The 15771-nt window shown below is 52.7% G+C and overlaps 4 protein-coding genes across 4 annotated transcripts; 3 read left to right on the top strand and 1 right to left on the bottom strand.

The window, feature by feature from the left end:
- Positions 1-495: 495 nt before the first annotated feature.
- Positions 496-2057, bottom strand: BDP81DRAFT_518020 (uncharacterized protein; the record flags this gene model as incomplete). The annotated part of the gene is made up of 5 exons (XM_060595924.1): positions 1515-2057; positions 1221-1453; positions 995-1148; positions 804-945; positions 496-734 (listed from the first exon to the last, which is right to left on the bottom strand). Exons 1-5 carry the CDS (start codon positions 1617-1619, stop codon positions 496-498), a joined length of 873 nt encoding a protein of 290 aa, XP_060445590.1. The 5' UTR covers positions 1620-2057.
- An 859-nt stretch (positions 2058-2916) lies between these two features.
- Positions 2917-4524, top strand: BDP81DRAFT_393694 (uncharacterized protein; the record flags this gene model as incomplete). Its single annotated transcript, XM_060587855.1, has 5 exons — positions 2917-3442; positions 3496-3665; positions 3743-4042; positions 4136-4276; positions 4339-4524. The coding sequence occupies 5 exons, from the start codon at positions 2917-2919 to the stop codon at positions 4522-4524; spliced, it is 1323 nt and encodes a 440-aa protein (XP_060445589.1).
- Positions 4525-6670: 2146 nt separating this feature from the next.
- BDP81DRAFT_426397 (VHS domain-containing protein) lies at positions 6671-8938 on the top strand. The gene is made up of 5 exons (XM_060590289.1): positions 6671-7016; positions 7232-7627; positions 7674-8144; positions 8200-8356; positions 8413-8938. The coding sequence occupies exons 1-5, from the start codon at positions 7005-7007 to the stop codon at positions 8700-8702; spliced, it is 1326 nt and encodes a 441-aa protein (XP_060445588.1). The 5' UTR covers positions 6671-7004; the 3' UTR covers positions 8703-8938.
- Positions 8939-9724: 786 nt separating this feature from the next.
- On the top strand, positions 9725-11702 carry BDP81DRAFT_480832 (uncharacterized protein). The gene is made up of 3 exons (XM_060594947.1): positions 9725-10273; positions 10327-10673; positions 10734-11702. Exons 1-3 carry the CDS (start codon positions 9796-9798, stop codon positions 11262-11264), a joined length of 1356 nt encoding a protein of 451 aa, XP_060445587.1. The 5' UTR covers positions 9725-9795; the 3' UTR covers positions 11265-11702.
- Positions 11703-15771: the final 4069 nt, after the last annotated feature.

Genomic DNA, 15771 nt, shown 5'->3' with positions numbered 1-15771 from the left:
TCTACTTCAACTCGCAGCCGAGCGGACCGGGCCCCGTGCCAGCCTAGACTAGTCGGGTTCAAGTACTTGTCTCTTAGTAACTGCTATGTCGAGCTGTGAGGTCCAGTTTGTTAGGGATCGGCGGGCTAAGCTTCTGGACCCGCAGGGTTAGGCAGCGGGTTAGGGCAGCTTGTCTGGTCACGAGTGAGCAACTTAGCTAGAATGCTTAATGAGAACCTCAGAGAGCAGCGTCTCTACTATCATGAACCCAGCTAGCACTTAATTGGTACATGATTTGGCACAAGAGCGTCATAGGAGCGGCAGAAAATGTCGAGAGAGCCACGAGAACCAGGATCAAAGAGATGAGTCTTCCTCCAAGACAGGCTGTGCCAAACAAGAAGGTAACATTGCGTTGAGGGGGTTTGACAGCGGAGGTGAAAAGCCAGCGTCAATGAGAGCAAAATGACTTTAACCTCGGTACCTTGTCCTGAGACGCAAAGGATCCTATTTCCCAGTCTAGGCCTCGGTGAGAAGCTCCTCGATGCCTACGGGGTGGATCTCTGGGTACTTGTCATTCAGGCGGTTACCCTCGGGCACAAGGATCCGGCCCTTGACGCTCATCAATCCGAAAAGAGCCATCATCGCCTGCGTCTCCTCCACCGATGCCGGTCCTGCGCCGTAATCTGTCGACCAGACGGTTGCCTGGCCGTTTCTTAATTTCTCTTCTCCGTCATAGACGACGTCAAACTTGGCGCCTGCAAGGATAGACATGTTAGCTCTACATGAACCTGTTGACTAGTTTTGCGTCAAAGCTCCAAACGTACCCGTGGCTTTCTCCGCGATTTCCAGTATCTTGTTGAATGTGGTATCTGAGCCGCTGATGATGCTGACTTCGGGCCAGTCGGTGTCGGCGAGCATGCGGACGACGAAGCGAGCTACGTCTACTGAGTAGGTCATGGTCATGAGCTCGTTGCCGGTTCCGGGAATAGCGGCGCGGCGGTTCGCAATTGTCGACGGCCCAGGCGTGCGGGGTGAGGTTGCTTGGGGTGTGCGGCATGCCAAAGTAGTCCATGAACCACCCGTTGATGACACGAGTGTGCGTCAGGCCAGTCTTCTTCAGAGCGGCGGCTGCGTCCAGCCAGGCACCGAATGCCGCCGCGTTAGAATCGCTGGTCAGACATTAGTATATCACATCAAGTAGAAGAGGGGGCGTGTCGGGACAGAGGAATCTGTCCACTTACTCTGGAGAAACGTAGACTGTGAACTCGCTGGGTACGAATCGATGAGTCGACTTGGCCTTGTCGGCTGCGGCGATGAGGTTGAGCTGTGACTGGATGGCCTCCGCGCCCATGAGACCAATCGTGGAAATGACTGTTTCGACTTTGTGCTCCTCGAGCAGCAGAGACAGCGCCTCGATGTTGCCGTAGTCAGCAAGGACAATCTTTGCGCCACCTGAGGCGGGCGTGGCAGAGGCCTAGACAAATTGGTCAGAATGGCTCAAGCGTGTTTGCATACGGCTGTGGCTGTGGCATTACCTTGCGACTGAGCAGGATCACCTCGTGCTTCTTGCTGAGCTGCAACTGCTCGACGATGGTCTTACCGACACCGCCCGTGCCTCCGGCGACTGCGACTACAATCATGGTGGATGTGATGGTGATTTAAGATTTATGGGAATCGGGTGTTGTGCGTTGTTGCTATTGAATGGTTGATAAACATGTGCAAAATGTCTTGAAGCTCGAGGCCAGATACGAAATGACCGTACTTATAGTCGACCTTGATTTGGCTCGTCATCTTAGAACATGAGGCAGATATTCTGTCTTGGATTCTCGGAGGCCTTCTTAGAAATCCGCCTCTTGCGGATTTTCTATTGCATTAACTTGAAGATGAGGGGCAGCGGACCTCAAGTCGAGACACATGTGGCAAGTATTCGGCGAGTTGAAGATGTTTGTTCTCTATTGAGGAAGTGAAACTCGGAAGAAGCCTTCAGGTAGTGCAGAGAGTGCTGTTTCCAAGATCGCGGCTGCGTCATTGGGGCAGACTTTCGTGCTGCGGACTTCTGGCGCAGTGACCTGTTCTGCTGGCGGAGTTTTGTCCCGTGGGCGACTCGTGTGTGTGGTCTATATAAAGTTGTCGGAATTCGGGCCCCGCGGCCCCCTAGACGGTAAATTGGTTATCTTCTCACTACCTGCAATGGTTGCTCTGTTATCAGTCAGTTGTTCTGCTAAGCCTTGTTCAACAGACACTCTCCGTAAAGGTTCACGAAGATCTTCTGCAGGACGCCCATGTTCAAGTCACTCATTCCCGCACCCCTTTGTTCGTGTGATCAGAACTGGATACCATAGATGCCATTGAGCAAACTGACGAATTCATGATCAACAGCGGTTCATGGGCACTCTTGCGATAAGCTCGACATATTAGGGGGTATCAATCAGGGTGTTGCGGAGCGAGACCGAAAGTGCCCGTGGCTTTCGTAGATGTGACGCTTGATTCTCGATCAGAGATCCGGCGAAGGTTTCCCCGTCTGAACAAAAGTGCTTCGAATGGGTACAGATCGCAATGGACAATGAATTCTGGTGTCGGCGCTACTGGATCTCCCGAAGGATCAGAACTCGGTCGGTCCCTTGCATCTATCCGGACGGGAGACGTCGACCAGCGGCCCCGCCTCCGCGGGATGCGCGCGCCGCTGATAGAAGATAAGCACACGTGCGAGGTCATGTGATGGCGCGTTCAGCCTGCGTCAAACCTCCGTCGCGTCCATCGCCACCCTCCGCGGTCGCCCACTCGATGACGCACGACACCTTTCTGGCTTTGATAACAAACTTCTGGATTTGAGACCCAATCATTTTGCATGCACACCACGACTAGCTGCAGAACGACCCGAAATTGACAGAATCAATTGACTTTTTGGGATACAACCGAGAGAAAGATTGCCACACGATGCCCGCTCGTAAGCGCGCTGCGTCGCCGGCCGCGGAGGATGAGCCCCGCCGGCGGTCCCGGCGTGTGTCGAGCACTCCCAAGAAGAGCATGTACTTTGAGGGCGACGACGACGATGATGACTTTGATGGAGATGCAAAAGTTGAGAATGAGAGTGATGAGGTGCAGAGCGAAGGTGATGATGAAGAGGAGGAGCAACCCAAGAAACGTGGACGTGGACGGCCAAAGGGTTCAGCCGCTAAACCTAAGACTAAGCCACAACCCACCCCCAGCAAGTCAAAGGCTGTGAAGAGGCAAAAGATTGAGAAGGTTGAGGACGAGTATCAGGATGACCAGCCAGAAGAGGAGGAGGAGGAAGCAGAAGAAGAGGAGGAGGAGGAAGACTATGAGAGTAGGGTCACTGTCATTCCGCATGAGAAGCTGCGGGGCCTCGATGGACAGGAGTACTCCGACGACACCGTTCACAAGAACACCATGCTGTTCTTGAAGGACCTGAGAGCTCACAACCAGAGATCGTGGCTGAAGAGTAGGCTCTACATGGAAACCCCTTGATATTTTACGGACGCTAATCTAGTCCAGGCCATGACGGCGAGTATAGGCGCTCTCTCAAGGACTGGAACACTTTTGTCGAGACTATCACGCCCAAGATCACCGAAGTGGACTTCACGATTCCGGAATTACCTGCCAAGGACCTCGTCTTCCGTATCCACCGCGACATTCGCTTCAGCAAGGATCCTACCCCTTACAAGGTACCTACCACTCTTTATCGCACTCAAGCTGCTAAGATCTCCGCGGAAGAAGCATACTCACCAAGTGTAATCCGCAGGCGCACTTCTCTGCGGCATGGTCTAGAACGGGTAAGAAGGGCCCATACGCATGTTACTACATCCACCTTCAGCCAGGCTCTTGCTTCGTGGGCGGTGGATTGTGGTGTCCCGAGGCATCACATCTGCAGAAACTGAGGGAGAGTATCGATGAGCGGCCACGCCGGTGGCGCAGGGTCCTGAATGATGAAAGGTTCAAGAGGACTTTCTTGCCAAAATCGGCGCAGAAGGGGGGCGAGGAAGCGGCATTGAAGGGGTTTGCCGAGACGAATAAGGGGAATGCGCTAAAGACCAAGCCCAAGGTATATCTTCGTCGAAATCTGAGTCCTGACATTCAAATGGGTTGCGAAGGGGAGACCACGATGGTGGAAGAACTGTACTAACACGCTCCGTAGGGCTACTTGGTTGATCACCGTGACATTGAGCTGTTGAAGTTGCGCAACTTCACCACCAGCAAGAAGGTCGATGATAAGGTGTTTACCGCGGACGATGCTCAAGAGCAAATTTGTGAGATCATTGCTGCGATGCACCCATTCGTAAGTTGCTCTCCGCCGGATTCTCAACGTTTTGACGATTATCCGACTGACACATGGTGTAGATTACCTTCTTGAATAGTATTGTCATGCCGGACTTCAATGCAGACGACGACGACGATGATAGCGACGAAGACGAAGATGGAGAGAACGGCGAAGCGAATGACGATACCGAAGAAAATGGCGACGCAGAGAAGACAGGGGACGAAGACGAAGGAAAAGGGAAGGACTGGAGCACGCACAAGTTCTGAGACTTGGCTAAGATGGGACACGCCACTCTTCCGTCTAAAGTCTCCAACCCCGACCTAGAGTATGTGGTTACTGTTCAAGATGGCGCGGAGCTTTTGGTTGGAACCTGCAATGGCTTGATAGGGCGAATTTCAACTGGATGATGGGCCATGATGATTCTTCTTGTTGATAGTTTTGGCACATGCGAGAGTGCTTGTAGGATACGGAACTGGCGCAATGCACTCCTATGTGGTATTCGCTAGAGACGACTACCACAAAAAGTGTGGCATGGATTGTGATGCTCCCTTGTTTGCCCTATAGTTCTCTCTTACAGTCTTTGATCGTGAAGTCTACTCGAGTACCCAGCCCGACTTAGAAGCTCCGACCACCCTTCGCGAACAAAAGGGTGCAGCCTATCTTTGTTGCTTGGGGCACAGCCATCCATTGAAACACCTGATGAATGGATACTTCCTCGGGATTTGTCGTTGATTTGTGTCGAGGACCCGATGTTAGTTGTGCGATACATAGATCTTGAGTTGCTAAGTCTCCACGTTTCAATCTCACAACACTTTTGCGTCTGTATTGAGTCTTTCAGGTCGTGTTGGGAGCACAGTAAACCATCGCCTTAGATCTTATTACTCGCGTAGACTTGGCCGAGCCTCTGTCCAATGAACATATGGCTCCAGAAAGTCTCATCGAGGACTACTTAAACACAGGGGTCGAAGCCACTAGACAGAAGCTCCTCATCCACATCCACATCGATATTCAGTCTCATCCACAAATCCAACTTACACTACATCGTCCACTTCACCAAGCCCATTATCTAACCCGCTAATCTAGCTTCTTGAACCAAACCCACCCATCTTTCCTCGATCCTTTATCATCATGGGTATCAGTGTAATCAACGATATGGTCGACTTTTGCAAGTGGGCTACAGCAAAGCGACCCGACGGCTCCAATCGTCGGTACAAGTATGGGGATTGCCACAATACAACCTGCCATTGGTCCATGGAATATAGCAAGGATGTGTGCCACTGCTTCGACAAAGTCGAGGAGGACCCCAAGACTGCTGCTGAGGATGCTGTTGAGGATGCAGAGAAGTAGAGAGTAAGTTTAGAGGGCAGGTACCACTGAATCAAAAGCTTGTTTTTCATGAAATAGCTATCAAATTTGCATCGATATGGACTTTAACTGTGAGTCGGAATCGTAGATAGTTGAACATAGATATCATTACTTGGTGGCTGAGTTCAGGTATGCCAAGAGAGAAGTTAGACCAAACGAGTTGTCGGGCCTTTTCGACACAAGTACCTAGACATTTATCGTCCTACTGATGTCTCCAGGATAGCGTCTGATCAAGTGCCATTTACTCCGGGCAGGAACGCTACTAAAGTATATTCGCAAGCCGCCATGGCCGAGTTCGTGTTAGTAACTTGACTTGTGCTTGGAGTCGGGGCTTCAGCCCATTGAACAATGGCCAAGTCCCTGTCAAGTTCTGGAACAGCATTGAGAAGACGGGAACAACGCTCGAGTGCTCTCGTAACGAACGGAAAAGACGCGGAGTGCATTTGGTTTCCTCTAACGTTTAGACGTCAACGAGGTTCAGAGCATCTTTTCGGTCAATGTGGGATCACATGACGTGTTGTTTCGGCCAGTCACTGCGATTGGCCAAGCCGGATCACGGCGCCGAGCAGAGACGGTGGCCCTCAGGGGAGTGATGACTCCACAGGGTTGAAGCTGGTTGGACAAGGAGAAGTGGCTTGTGCTTCCAGCGTTTGTGCGAGCTTTGTTTTGTCAGATATCCTGACATCCCAAAGCTCGCTGTTCAGAGAGGTCCAAGGGGACTTGTCAGCAGTAACGTACCTTGAAGTCGGGTGATATTCTCCAACCGTGTGCCTTGCCGGACCCGAGACTTTGATGGGCAAGACAGAAGCCGAGTGAAAACTCTTCAACTTTTTGTGTGATTTGTTTTCTCCTTTTGTCTACCAGCATGCTGCATATTACTTGCTGTTCAAGTCCAGTTTTCAGGGTCGGTTCCACGGGCTCTTGAGTGAAACTACGTCAGCGGGGCCCAGCCCAGGCTCACGCGCACCCTAAGAGTACGTACCGGAGACACCCAGTGGAGCTAAGCTTGGAGGGCGCCCTGCCCCACCAAGACTGCCTCGTCCGTCCCTCATTCACTCACTTCATGCACATTCCATCCCGAGCCCGACCCGGAGCCCGATCCTTACGACAGACTACATATCTCTACCACTCACATCGTTTTCGAGCATCTGAATAACCTCACCAGCGACGATCAAGCAGCTCCGGGCAGCCGCATCTTTCACCCTATCCTTGAAACCCCAGGCGGACCACCCTCCGTTAGCTAGCGGCGACCTCAACGCTGAAACCCTCCTCCGGCCTGCCACCTGGGTTGAGCCGCGCTACCGTAGACGCCAGTTCTTGTTGCTTCAGGCCTGCGCATTTTGAACTCAGAGATACCTTAGCGTAGTGCCTTCCGAGCATCATGTTTTCTCAGGTATGAATGACCCCTCATCTTCTCACTCTCCGCAACATCGGGAGGTTACGACCGCGCGGGTGCTTTCGATGAGGCTGTATGGATCGATGGTGGTTGACTGGGAGCTACGTTTCGGTGGCATGATGGGATGCCTATCTTGAGCCTCCGAAAGCTTTACGTAGCCTCAAAGGAGCTATGTCGTCTATCGAATACGCAGGAACTGACACCGAGCATAGAAGAAACCGTATTCCGCCGTCACGGTTAGCGTAGAGACGCTGACCGCCGAGACATATGATGAGGATGATATGAGCGGCATTCCTGACCTCGTAGAAGTCATCAAACTCCAAGCTTCCGGCCCCGCGGAGGCTGCCCGCGCCATTCGCAAGAAGCTCAAGTACGGCAACGTTCATCGCCAGCTCAGAGCTTTGACCATCCTGGATGGTTTGATCCAGAATGCCGGCCCGCGTTTTCAACGAGCTTTCGCCGACGAGACCTTGCTGGAACGACTGAGAGTCTGCGGAACCTCTGATCTCTCTGACCCAGACGTCAGAAAGAAGTGTACAGAATTGTTCCGCAGCTGGGCTCAGTACAAAAGCACGCCGGGCTTGGAGCGTATTGCGAAACTGCACCAGGTACGGCTAACTTTATTACTCAACGATATCAGCTAATTTGTTGTAGGAACTACCCAAGCGCAAGGTTGCTGTGACCCAGGAGCGATCCAAGGCTGTGCGGGAGACTGAGAATCCCTTTGGGGAGGAGGAAGAGGACAAGCCCCCTTCGCCCACCACCCGCGCCGGCGAGTCATCTAGGCCTCAACAAACGCCGTACCTGCCTTACGGTAACACATCCAACGTCACCAACTCTTTCAGCCATTCCAAGTCCTCTTCCCATTCCGGCGGCTCCTTCTTCGGGTCGTCAAAGGATAAGAAGAAGAAGGACAAGGATAAGAAGGGCAAGCGCAAGCCCTTCAACCTGGAACTGGAGAAGGATGCAATGAAGAGCGCGATTGCTGAGAGTTCCATCGCCACTACCAACTTGACCAACCATCTACAGAGTATCAACCGTGAAAGGGAACGGATCTCTGATAACGCCCAGGCTGTACAGCAGTTCGAAAGCTGCAAACAGCTTCGACGAAAGATTCTCCGCTATGTGAGTCAAGTTCGCGCGTCGCCTTGCGATGATTTCTCTTGACTGATTGCCACAGATCCACCACATTGAATCCGAAGAGTGGCTCGGCAGTCTCCTCCGCGCCAACGACGAGCTTGTCACGGCACTCATGACTTTTGAGCAGCTCGACCGCTCGATCGACGCCGACAGTGACTCCGATGATGAACTTGCCGAGCAAGCTCACATGTACCGAAGTAAGTCTCCCCTGACCCAAATCACTTCTCAAGAGCTCCTACTAAGGCATTGACAGTGGTGACAGAAAAGGCCAAACAATCCATGTCTCCACCTCCCCCCGACGTCTCTGGTCTGAGCATCGGCAACACGCCGCCTCCCCGTCCGCCTGCTCCACCCCGCCCGGTCCCGATGGCGAGGCGATCTCCGCCCGCCCTGGCACCTGCCCCGGCGAAGCCCCCGAGACCTCCTGTCCAAAAGGTCGTTGAGCCTGACTCGGAGGAGGAGGAGGAAGACGACGACGACCCGTTTGCCGATAAGAACGCACTGGAAACGCCAGCGATCGAAAGAGCAGAGCCGAGATGGTGATACCTGACCGCCATAACCATTTCCCATCATACCTTTTCATCTTCTTTGTACTTTCCCTATCTCATTCAAGGATATCCCGCCGAGTTGAGGGGTTGGATTGGTGGTCGATAGATCGCATCAGGTGCAAGTTGAAAACCTCAAGTCATCTAGCAAAGCGTCCCGTTTTAGACTTTATTTCCTCCGTTGATGAACGATTCAAGAGCATACATGAAATCCTACTATTTCGGTGCTATTAATTTGGCTCGCCACTATAGAGTACAGAACGTCCCCATTCCCGAACTTCCGAAATCGGTCACCGACTTCCCGCCGTTGGTCCTGTCTCGGCCTCAACTCCCCTTTGGGATCAGCGCCCGGGCCCCCAACGTCCCCGCCGAGCGCCCATTCCGGGCGCTATCGCCCGATATGCCCCCGCCGGAGATGCTACGATCCCGCCATCCCTTCGGCGGCATGTGTTCAAATTCTGAAGCCTGTCAAAGCTGTTCCTTGCGGGAGATGGAAAGCCCCTCCAATAGGACCCTCGCTCGCGGGGCACGGGGTTTCCTCCTTGACAGCTCGGCCGAAGCTCTCCCTCTTGTGTACATCCTATCATCCTATGGATAACACGCAAAACAAAGTTGTGAACCCCGCGGTTCGATGTGACATTAAATCAGGGCCCCGACGTTGCACCGCGGTGGGATTTATTGATTTATTGATCCCTTTCGATTATCGATAACCTTGAGCTACACTTTAGGGATGTTTTCCGTGACTCGCGCAACTGGCAACGCGTGCGGATGGTGCATCGAAAGTGAGAAGTGACATGCAATAAGATGAGAAGGTTCCCCTTTCAGGAGGCCCTGTAAGAAAGACTCTCCGTAAGGCCATCGCGACTCGCGAGGGACGGTCCTGCATGTCATTTACAAGGATGGCGGAGAGAACAATGACACTGATTCTGATCGCGCACGCTCAACTCCTCATCGCCGAGCCGGGGGCAGCAGGAATGTCCTCCGTCTAAGAGGTCTATATGAGCGAGTCCTCCTCCCCTTATGCCTCGATCTTGTCTCCTTAGCCTTCGTCAAGCGTAGGTCACTCGTCCATCCCCCGACAGTCTGCTAAGATGCTCGCTTTCCTCGCGCTCACCGTGGCCATGGTCACCGGCGCCAACGCCGCTGCCAATACAACCACCACGCTCACTCCCGTCCTGCGGCCCGAGTGCAACAAGACGGACCTGGCCAACCTCGTTCCATCCAACGACATCACCCTCAACTACGGCGCCGCCGACGACAAGAGCCTCGTCAGCGTCGTCCTGGCCATGAAGTACCCCTCCGTCGTCCTCGAGGAGGTCGCGGCCATCGCGAGCGTGGAGTGCGCCGAAGACGCGAGCATCACCGTCACGTTCAACGCGACGGCCACCTTTGAGCAGACTTCTCAGCAGTGGCAGGCGCTCGACGACTTCGTCATGGTTACGAATCACCTGGGCAACTGTGATGCTGAGAATGAGCGCGGCTTCTTCTTGGTTGATACCGTTACCTGGGACGCTGAGTCTCTTCAGGTTGTTGCTAATGCTCACAAGAGCGACGTTGCCAACACGGCTAGTAAGTCATGCCTCAAATCCTACAGAAAGACAGGTGCTAACCACCATCACCAGCCTCAACGGAGATATCCTTCTCCAACGTCCCCGTCCAGAACTCTGCCTCTTCTAGACGTGACATCAAGTGGGACGACGGCGGCGTGGAAATCACAAACACGCTCGCCCTCCCCGCTAACACGAACCTCTTCACCTACGACCCCTATCTCTCCGTCACGGCCGACGAGGCCTCCCTGACGTCCAACATGACCTTTTCCGGCACGCTAAAGTACAGTATCATCCCCCTCAAGGTCGAGCAGCTCGCCCTCGACATCGACACCACCTTCGAAGCGGTCCTAGGTCTCACCGTCGACGTCAAGGCGCCGTACTCTGGTAACTTTACCTATGATCCCGAAGACCTGGGCTACGTACGTATCACATTCAACTTGACGTTACATCCTTTGTTTCCCACTAACACCTGGAACCAGAACTTCGTCGACATCCCCGGCATCATCAAACTCGGCCCCGCAATCGGCTTCGCCATCGGCATCGAACTCGAAGCCGACGCCAAAGCCTCAATCACCACAGACCTAGGCCTCTTCTTCCCCTCGGCAAACCTCCACCTCGACCTCGTCGACGCCAAAGCCTCCTCCGCCACGGGCTGGGACCCGATTTGGACCGCCCGCGCCAACATTTCCGAAAAGGCCGCCGTCGGCGTGAACCCCTACGTCGACCTGGGCGTCGAGCTCGTGTTTGAAATCCTCGGCGGCACCATCGATCTCAGTTCGGGGGTGACCTCGCGCTCCAAGCTGGTGAATGACTTTGCGCTGTCTGCGAGCCAGGAGGTGAATGGGACTGGTATCAGTGTGGGGCAGAATAACGACACGGGGTGCGAGGAGGGTCTTGCGGTGAAGAGTGATTTCTTCTTTAGTGTTGTTGGGTTTGCGACGCAGTGGTGGTCGCAGGAGCTTTATAGTGTTGAGGTGCCTGTTGCTGATGAGTGCTATACTTGGTTGTGAGCTGTTGTTCATGGAGGGCGATGCTGCAGCTGCCAAGGTTTTGGGAATGGTTACTGATATAGTAATTTCGCGAATACCGTGGCGATCTCGCGTCGGCATCGCCATGTGCGAAACGAAATCGGCAAGTCTAGAAAAGTCAAGCTAGCACGGGTCCTTTTGTGTCCCTGGAAAGACGTCAAGCATGCTTGTCTAGGGTACCACAACCGAGTACAGATGATTATAGACCTGAAGTAGTGTTTAGACCTTGCCTGCTGCCCGGTTCTTTCCTCTAAAGACAAGAGAAACCATCTCCCTGGCAGGTATTCTTTGTTCGAGTTCAGATCAGCCCTGCCGTTTACCTCGAAACAAACGGCATACGCCGGACAACTTCAAAGACACAAATTAAGTTCCTGTGGCTATAGCTTTAAGTAGATTCAGAAACCTACGTTGGCTACCTATGCATGAAAAGTAAATCACTGCTGCTAATATTCACAACCCACCATCGGCTCTGAGAACTAAAGACATACACCTCATTCTAGAGATAGGTAGGTACTTTTATGAGTTTCTCTATGCTTCAACGACAGGCAAAGCCCTGAATGGGTCAACGGCGTGATGAAGCTAGTAGTCAGGTTTCCCTGGAAGATGTCCAAAGCTACGATACCATGGCTTTCTTCCGAAGGGAATGATTCATACGTATTTCTGCTAGCGATGCATTTGAATACTAAATGATCCCTTGCAAGATGGCCTGGTGGACGAAAAGTCCTTGAGAAAATTATACTGAGTTCTTCTGTGACATTCCCATGTCGATATACTCTCGATCAGACCAAGAGTTTGCATTAGCATTCACTCACCACAATCAAGGAACTAAGCCCCATTGGTGTTGTAGATGTTCATCATTATCACAGATAGTCCGAAGCCGTGACTCGTTTCTGCCCAATCACCAGCCTACCTCATAATAATGGACTCGTTCATTGTGACACTTTCTGAAGAGCCTCCTGAACCACCTCGGCCCGCCGTTCCCCTTGGCTTTCGGAAATAGCCGAGGCACCAAGAAAGAATGGGAAAGAAGGGTGAATGAGGGGTAGGAGTATGGCGGCGGCACATCATGACCCAAGCTGCCGCCGCTCTCGATCCAAGCCTCAATAGGACAAAGACCGAACCCGTGAAGACTTCGTTACCTAAAATCGATTTCATAGTAAATGATTACTTCCTTTCGAGGTACTTTTCGCTTATTGAGACCTGTCACTCGGTCATATTCCATCACTCGACGTGGCAAAAGGCAGCGGAGGATTTCAGCTTGCGACAAAGTCATACACCACGAGACCACTTGCGAAACTGCGCCCAGTGAGCCATCATCAAGATGAAGCCCCTCCAGTCAGTCGTTCTCCAAAACGTGAAAGATCTGTTTCTCGACGTTCGTCCCGACGACCCGCTCTAAGCAGACCATGAAACGACTCGACATCCATGTACCTAAGCTACTTTGCCTTTCTTCAGAAACTCCGTAGCCCTTGTCTCCGGTTATTTGGTGCGGCATATCGTCATGAGATCAGAAAGAGCAATCGCACGATACGTACCGTGTATTATATAGCCCAACGGAGCAACTCCTCCACGCTTTGTGGTCATTCGAAGTGGACTGAGTGGCGTATATGATGTTTCATGGGTGCATGCATCTATCTACTGCATGCACTGTTGAACCACGCACCTTATTTGAAGCAAAATACTTGTAGCTTTCGTGAAAACTGCTTTCTGTCGCAACGTCCCTGTGGTAGATGTGGAAGCAAGTCAATCACTGCTCCGAACAAAGTACATAGCCCAGAGTGCTTTCGACAAAAACAGGGGCTTTCCTCAAGTCACAATCCTATTTTACAGGCTTCGAAGCAGACTTGCTCATTACCGCCAGTCTCACCGCTTGTCGTGGCGGATGTCGTAGGATAATGATCACTTACACGGCGAAACGCATGCATCTTGCCTTATGCTCTGCTACCTACTTATGCACCACGCCAAGCTGGGACGCAGCATTAAGGAGTCACCACGACACAGACTACATTTCCAGGCCAGCTGCAACGCCTGAAACCTATATCGATCTCCCTTATTCTGCCTGAGCTACGCGGCGGTGAGGAAGGCCACATTTATCCGCCGCGTTTAGCCTAAACCACGCGAGTTCTCGATTTGGCATCTACCGGTGAAGAAATTCTGCACGCGACCCCCTTGCCAGCGTGGTCTGTTCAATCTACCGGGGATTGATTCGAGACAACATCTCCCTCAGAGCCACTCCCCCTTGTCAAGGAACCGAATCCCTGGGAAAGAGATGCGGTTGGGAGAAGGACTATCACTCCAGCGATGATGGATGGCACTGCCACTCCGAGTTGCGACGCCATGGGTGCTATTCCTCTGACATGATATGATGTTCTCTGGGGTAGGAGGAAGTTCGCCAGATGCCCCATACATTAACCATAGCCATGTCAGTGCAACACGCTCGAAGAATCTGGGGTGCATGACCCCTTGCTACACAGTACCAACCTTGCCAACAGTGTCAACACGGCTTCAAGGACTACTTGGTGGGTAATCAACAGGATTGAAGCAAAGGATGTCCTTCCTCCGGAGTCCATAACTGTGTTCTTGCTCGAAATGTAAGTCGCGAACATTTTGTTCTGGTGGGAATTCGGATATGAACCCAGTAAATGATATGTGTATCATGGAAGAAGTTTTCTCTTCCCTCAAAGAACCGTAGAGGCACTTGGCCCGAAGTCCCGGGCCCGAAACTGCTGAAAAAAAGTCACCTGGCACACAAATTCTCACCGAGTTACAACATCCCTGACACCTCGGTCAGCCACAGGCGATACCTTCAGCGGAAGGATTTCCCAACAGAGTCACATCCCGCTCTATTCAACCTTGGCTTAGCAGTTTGACCTACTAGAACACCGGACCGAATAACGGCTGAACAAAGTAGTGCATCCTTCCCCCCTCAAACAAGCCGTTACGCGTGGCTGTCTTGATCCGTGAAGGAGCATACTGTGACTGCTGATCCGAAGCCAGAATCCGCAGCTCGTAATAAACGGAAACCAGGAAAGACTTGAACGGGCTGTCCAACAGTGTCCGAGACCCCACGTCGGCCGTACGGCCCCTCTCTCGCTGAAATATCATCCCGGTTTCCTCCCTGTCATTCACGGACAATCCAGCTCGCGCCCGGCAGCACAAGGCCGGGGGCGGGGGAGAACCAACTGACCTCTCGCGTCACAGCATCCCGTGCGACAGTACCCAGGAATAGACAAGATCTGACCCAACCGTGTTACGCATTGCATACATCCTCAGGACTTTTTTTTTTTTTTTTTTTCCCTTGTTCGTCTTACCTCTCTCCCCACGGGACGTGCCCAGCCCCCCTCGCGCAGTGCGAGGGTGAGCCGAGAATCGTGTCACCCTCCATCCCCGTACCTCAGCACAGAGTCTGTCTGCATACAAGATTGAAGCACGATTACCACACATGGCAACACCATGGGTCCTGCTGAACGACCCCGTCCGAGGTTGTCCTCCGTGGCACCGCGTCTCCTGGCTTCGGCTCGGCTTGCGGCCTCCGCTGGCTGCGAGATTTGTCGGGCCGCGCGATCGCTAAGCCCAGCTCGTGGCATTGGTCTACAACCTGTTGTACTCGGAGGCGGGGAGGCGCCAGTCTCGTATATGATGACTCTGCAATAACCTGCCTGCCTCGAATCCCTTGTGGCTTGATCCGACGACCGCGAGACACCCATGATGGCCTATCTGACAGCACACCACGACCCTTTCTCTTGGGACATGCATGTCTTCTGAGACCCTTTACCATTCTGCGATGGAAAGAAGACGCGAAGGATGGCGTGAGAGGTGGATTCCTGGAACGGACCTGCGCGACAGCAAATTTGACTTCATTACACAAACTTTCGCACATGACCTTCACAACAGATTCTTGCGCACCCTCAAGGGACCTTTCGATGCTCTTTCAAGACTCTGGCGATAGGTACAGGATACTGTCTAATGCTTATGTCGGCCAAGATGCCTTGTGGTGATACCCATTCCGAGTTCGTGTCGGTCGTAGCTGTGTTCCTTGTGCTTCTAAATAGTCACTCGAGGCTGAACAGATCGTCTGTGTAAACTCGTGTTGGAAATTTGTCCCCCTGCTGGATCGGAAACGGAACAATAGTGTTCATACCATGTTTCCTTCAGCTACACAGAGACAGCGGGCTCTTTCCAAGCCGAACGGCTACTTGCATTTACCGCTCAGGTCCAAGGTCCAGACTCGTGTTGCTCTGGATCATCTTGGCATATCATTTCGCAGCAGGAACCATACGGGGGCACGCCAGGGATCGAGGAGTTCGCCATTCATCGATTGAGATGATTATCGCTATACGACACCTTGCGATCTCAAACCTACGCCAACTTGCTCATCACCAGAGTACGAAAGTCTCAGGATCTCGGACTATGCTAGTATTTGGTACTCTGCAGGTAATTTCAAAACTTCCACGAGGGAAGGCACAATAATTTGGCATCTAGGTACTTG

The sequence above is a fragment of the Colletotrichum phormii genome (assembly GCF_030913505.1).
Source record: "Colletotrichum phormii strain CBS 102054 chromosome Unknown BDP81scaffold_9, whole genome shotgun sequence".
NCBI classification, from domain to species: Eukaryota; Fungi; Ascomycota; class Sordariomycetes; order Glomerellales; family Glomerellaceae; genus Colletotrichum; species Colletotrichum phormii.
This window is presented reverse-complemented; position numbering and strand designations above follow the sequence as displayed.

What these genes read in the sequence shown, in the direction of transcription:
- BDP81DRAFT_480832 (XM_060594947.1), top strand. Translation starts at nt 9,796, where the DNA reads ATGCTCGCTTTCCTCGCGCTCACCGTGGCCATGGTCACCGGCGCCAAC. An exon ending in CGACGTTGCCAACACGGCTA is followed by an intron (nt 10,274 to 10,326) that starts GTAAGTCATGCC and finishes CACCATCACCAG; the next exon opens with CCTCAACGGAGATATCCTTC. An exon ending in ATCCCGAAGACCTGGGCTAC is followed by an intron (nt 10,674 to 10,733) that starts GTACGTATCACA and finishes ACCTGGAACCAG; the next exon opens with AACTTCGTCGACATCCCCGG.
- BDP81DRAFT_426397 (XM_060590289.1), top strand. An exon ending in GACGAAAGATTCTCCGCTAT is followed by an intron (nt 8,145 to 8,199) that starts GTGAGTCAAGTT and finishes TGATTGCCACAG; the next exon opens with ATCCACCACATTGAATCCGA. An exon ending in GCAAGCTCACATGTACCGAA is followed by an intron (nt 8,357 to 8,412) that starts GTAAGTCTCCCC and finishes AGGCATTGACAG; the next exon opens with TGGTGACAGAAAAGGCCAAA.